General features: G+C 41.0%; 1 protein-coding gene across 1 annotated transcript; it reads right to left on the bottom strand.

The window, feature by feature from the left end:
- Nucleotides 1-693: 693 nt before the first annotated feature.
- Nucleotides 694-1,399, bottom strand: CCDC85B (coiled-coil domain containing 85B). Its single transcript, XM_018552867.1, has one exon. It carries the CDS (start codon nt 1,307-1,309, stop codon nt 704-706), a length of 606 nt encoding a protein of 201 aa, XP_018408369.1. The 5' UTR covers nt 1,310-1,399; the 3' UTR covers nt 694-703.
- Nucleotides 1,400-4,725: the final 3,326 nt, after the last annotated feature.

The following is a 4,725-nucleotide window of genomic DNA, read 5'->3' as shown; positions in this document are numbered from 1 at the left end:
GATGGCATGTAGCATGGATACGTTTTGTTGCACAGTGGGAGATGAGGATTATTGTGATAAAAGATGACATATTCAAATGCATATCTGTTCAAACAGCAGAAACGCGAAATATCTAACAAAATGTGGCAATATGAGCAATTAAAAACACACACCTCAGATACATCAGAACTAATCTGAGACTATTAAATGTATGTGGAGTGATTGTTTAGCTATCTTATCTGTAAATATACAGAGATCAGTGAATGGGAGCAGACACTGTACTGTACTATCGTTCACCTGTATACATACAGAAATCTGAGTCTGGGAACAGACATTGTACAATGGCTTACCTGTACACATACAGAGATCACTGACTGTGAAAAGATTGTACTGTCTCTTACCCATATATACCTACAGAGATCATTGACAAGGTAGAATGTGTTTTATCTACTATCTGTATACATACAGCGACTGAGAGAAGAAATTGTACTGACTCACAGCCACGTACATATATTTGTTCATCAGCTTATTTACAGAAAAGAATACATGGCTTCAAGTTTTTGTGTGTACAGTATATACACGAAAAGGAGTGTATGGGTAAAAATACCAAGCAGTTATTCCCAGATTCCCCCCACCCTATCAGTGGCCTTATCCCACTTTAGAGGCCAAGAGTCTTTTCATTCACAGCCATATACATTCAACAAATTGGTTTGCCAAACCACTTTCAGTCATCAGGTGAACAAACAACATGCAGCTGGTCTGGACTTCCGACACTGCCTGTACTGGAGCTCCCATCTCCCAAGTCTCGTGGTCCACAGGGTAAAAGACTAAGCTCTGATGATGCCACAGGGCTAGCATGGTGCCTTATGGAGGCCCCATCTTCTTCTAAAGCCAGAAAAACTTCAGAAAGGCATGTGTTTTCCCTCACGAGCTCATCTTGCCGCCTCTCCAGTTCCGTGAGTTTTTTAAGGTACCCCCCCAAGTCTTCCCTTAAGACTTTAGCTGCATGATAGCCAAATAATTGCCACTCACTAGCTAGTTTCTTGCTTTTTAATCGGTCATCATCCAAGAAGCAGCAGAGGTCTTTCAGCTCTCTGTTCTCTTCCTGAAGACGATGGTTAACTTGTTTTAACTCACGAATCTCTGTCAAATGGCCTTGCAGCTGGCGGTTGACCTCTTTTATCAGACGACCCCTTTGAATAAGAGCGGCCATTTTTTCTGCTTCCTCTTCTCTTAACTTCCTGACAAGTTCTTCTTTGCTGTGAGACAGCATTTCTTCATCAGTCATCTTGGAGAGTTCTCGACCCAGTAGACCACATTCCTCATTCATCCTGTATATCCTCTGTGCTGGCAGCCGTGAACAGAATCTACAATTTTGGTTTCAGCGTCTTTAAACTGGTACAAAATGTGTTCGACAAAATGAGGGCAGAAAAAGTTTCTAGCCCAATAAAGCAAAGCCCAGAGGTTGTTTTTTTCTGTCTGGCAAGCTGATGAGATAAAATATAAGATTATACTCCTTCACAGACCTTGAATTTCCCTGGCTTGATCTTGCTAGGAGGTGTCTATTAACTGGTCATTTTGATCACATTCCTCATTTTTACTGAACTGTATCCGGAAAAACTTGAAAATATCTGCATAAAAGAATAAAATGCATTAATAAGCACATGTGCGGGTTTACATAGTTACATAGTATTTGAGGTTGAATAAAGGCACAGGTCCATCAAGTTCAACCTTATGTGTAAGTGTGTGTGTAGTGCGTGCGTATGTGTATGTGAGTCCCTGTGTGGTTCTAGGTTTTAAAAGTACCTGTGCCCCATGTTATGGTCTCTGAGGAAGGTATCTCATTGGTTTTTGAATTATTAAATACTCTCTGCTGATACCACTGTTTGTGGCAGAGAGTTCCAAAATGTAACCGCCCTGACTGAAAAGAAGCCCCTACGCCCTTTGTGGTTAAATTCGTGAGCCGTGATAGGGGAGTGACTGGATTCTCCCCTCCCCTGTCCGATCCTCCAGCGCTGACTGGCGGACTGGATCGGGGAGGGGGCGGGTACAGCTGGCTCTGCCTCTAGATAGGCAGAGCCAGCTGTCACTCACGCAGCTGGGCGGATCCAGACATAATTGTCGGGATTTGTTTCAGCTGCAGTGTCTCAGTATACCACGAGCTGCAGCTTGCGGTATACTGAGCTTTGGGTAACGGGAGGACGCTAGTTTGTGTCCTCCCGTTACCCTGCGGAGAACTATGGGGAAAAGCCCTAATCCCATAGTTCTCCTTTAATTAGTTTCCTTGCCCTTCTCTGGAGTCTCTCCAGCTCCAGGACATCCTTTCTGTAGATTGGTGACCAACACTGAACCGCATACTCAAGATGAGGCCGAACCAGCGATCTATAAAGTGGCAAAATAATCCCCTTGTCTCTACAGTACATTTCCTTTTTAATACAAGACAGTACTCTGCCAGCTTTGTTTGCTGCAGCCTGGCATAGCAAGCTATTATTCAATCTATTGTTATTCAATACTATGACCCCCAAATATTTTTCTATTTCTGACTTCCCTAGTGGACTACCCATTAATCTTTACAAATTCATTTTTAAAATGCACATCTGCACAGCCATACGTATCAGATATAAGCTAGTTTCTTGGTGCCTGATGAAACTAAGCTACTGTGGTGAAAACCTGAAGCTCACTTGTGATTATTTTTCATTATTTTTAAATATGTCCACCCATGAGAGATAGCTCAGTTGAGTGCTCTATTGCGGCTGATCACCCCACTGGCTTGTTTGTAGCCTGCTGTAGCCTGGCACCATCCATCCGTGTTCAGCCATGACATAACCTCAAAAACATAAACACACACCAAAGCACACTGGCCTTCTGAAGCATGTAAAGCTACTTTATTTCAAAGTTATTTCAAACACTTACAATTAAATACTGAAAAAAAGCTTCTCTATCACAATTAGGGATGCACCCATACATCGGCCGCCGAAACATATCGTCCGAAAATGGCACTTTAGGCAAAATGCCGAAAGTGCTGGGGGCTGCTCTTTGTCCCATTGGGGAGGATAGAAACTGTCACAGGCAGCAGGCGTCTCTCCTCCCACACCGCTCAGCCTCCTATGACAGATCAGAGGAGAGCGGTATGTGGGCGGAGACAGCCAGCGCTGTCACAGGAGGCCGGGCCGGAGGTGCGGGGGAGGAATCAGCTGTCAGATCGAGCTCTCCTCCTGCACCGCTCGCTCAGCCTCCTGTGACAGCAGTTAGGAAGGAGAGTGAGTACAAACACTCAGCGATCAACGATCGCTGAGTGTTTGTAAATAATTGAGGACATAGTATGGTTACTGTGTCCTCAATTATGAATGAATGGGAAGGGATCTACATCACCTCCTGTTGATTCATGATTGTAGTTATAGTAAACATACTATCTCTAAGTTATGAATGAACAGAAACACTCAGTATAGAGGATTCTTGTTCATTCATAACAGGGGATGCAGAATAAGAGATTGAGTACTCTGTGTCCTCAATCTCTTTTTCTATTATAAAAGGGAAATATCCGGGGTCTGTTTAGACCTCTAATATTTCCACAAAGCCCCTAAAAGTAAAGTAAAAAATAAAAATATTTAATAAAAATAATAAAATAAATAAAAATGTAATATAAAAAAATGTAGGTTTAGTTTCGGTTTTTAAATGTTCATTTCGGTGCACCTCTAATCACAATATTCAAAGGTCTAAAGCATACATGCGCAGAGTTCTTACAGGTGTACGGACTCCAGAACTTCTATCAGCATAAGCACCATGACCTCGGCATGCATCTTGGATTGAGTCATTACTGGAGATTGCCCTCTGCATCAGAATCCCTGGAGGAGGCACACCCCAGAAATGTGTCAATCTAAATCAGGGTGGTTGTTCTGAATGAAGTTCTGGAGTGTTCATAGTTCATATAAACATTGACACTGCATGGATTGGACATTGGGACATTTTGACAAATAACCCTTTTTTATATACAATTGTGAGTGTTTTTTACCAATTTTAAAATAAAGTAGCTTTGCATGCTTCAGGAGGCTAGTGCACTCTGTGATGTGTTTATGTTTTATACCTGATACCAATCTAGTCCATGAGGAGCACATGGTGGTGAAGTTTTGTGTTTATCAGCCACATAACTGGATGGCATAAACCAAGCAAGGTAGGTCCAAGATAAGTCATATTCCCTGCAGAGGTGCAGAGTTATGGTCTTGCAGTGGGGTAGATTTCCCCAATGGTATTCTGAAGACCGAGTCATCAAACCTGCCAACCGCCAACTAAAATTTAATAATCTGTTTTGAGTGAACTTAAAAGTACCAGTTTATGTCTGATCAACAAAATCTGTATATTTACTAATATTAGTTAAAACTGCCCTGCTGCAGGGAAAAGGTAAGCTAAAATAACTGCTGCATACTAGGCACCATACATAGGGTTCCAAATAGAGGTGCACCCAAAAAAAAATTTGAGACTGAAAATTGTAAAAAAAATGTCAGACCGAAACCAAAAAGTATTTATTTTTACTAATCTTTTTCAACAAAAAAATATTTGTATTTATTTTTATTCTAAACTTTTAATTGTTTTATATTTCATTCATTTATATTAAATATTTTTATTTTGTAACTTTACTGTGGTGAACTATCTGGGTATAAACATTTAGGTATTTTTAAAGAAGATTTTTGTATTGAGATACTTTGTTTATCGTTTTTGCTCTGTTAAACAGACATGTAAATATCCTGC

Source organism: Nanorana parkeri, unplaced genomic scaffold (assembly GCF_000935625.1).
Source record: "Nanorana parkeri isolate BGI_ZX_2015 unplaced genomic scaffold, ASM93562v1 scaffold99, whole genome shotgun sequence".
In the NCBI taxonomy this organism is placed as follows: domain Eukaryota; kingdom Metazoa; phylum Chordata; class Amphibia; order Anura; family Dicroglossidae; genus Nanorana; species Nanorana parkeri.
This window is presented reverse-complemented; position numbering and strand designations above follow the sequence as displayed.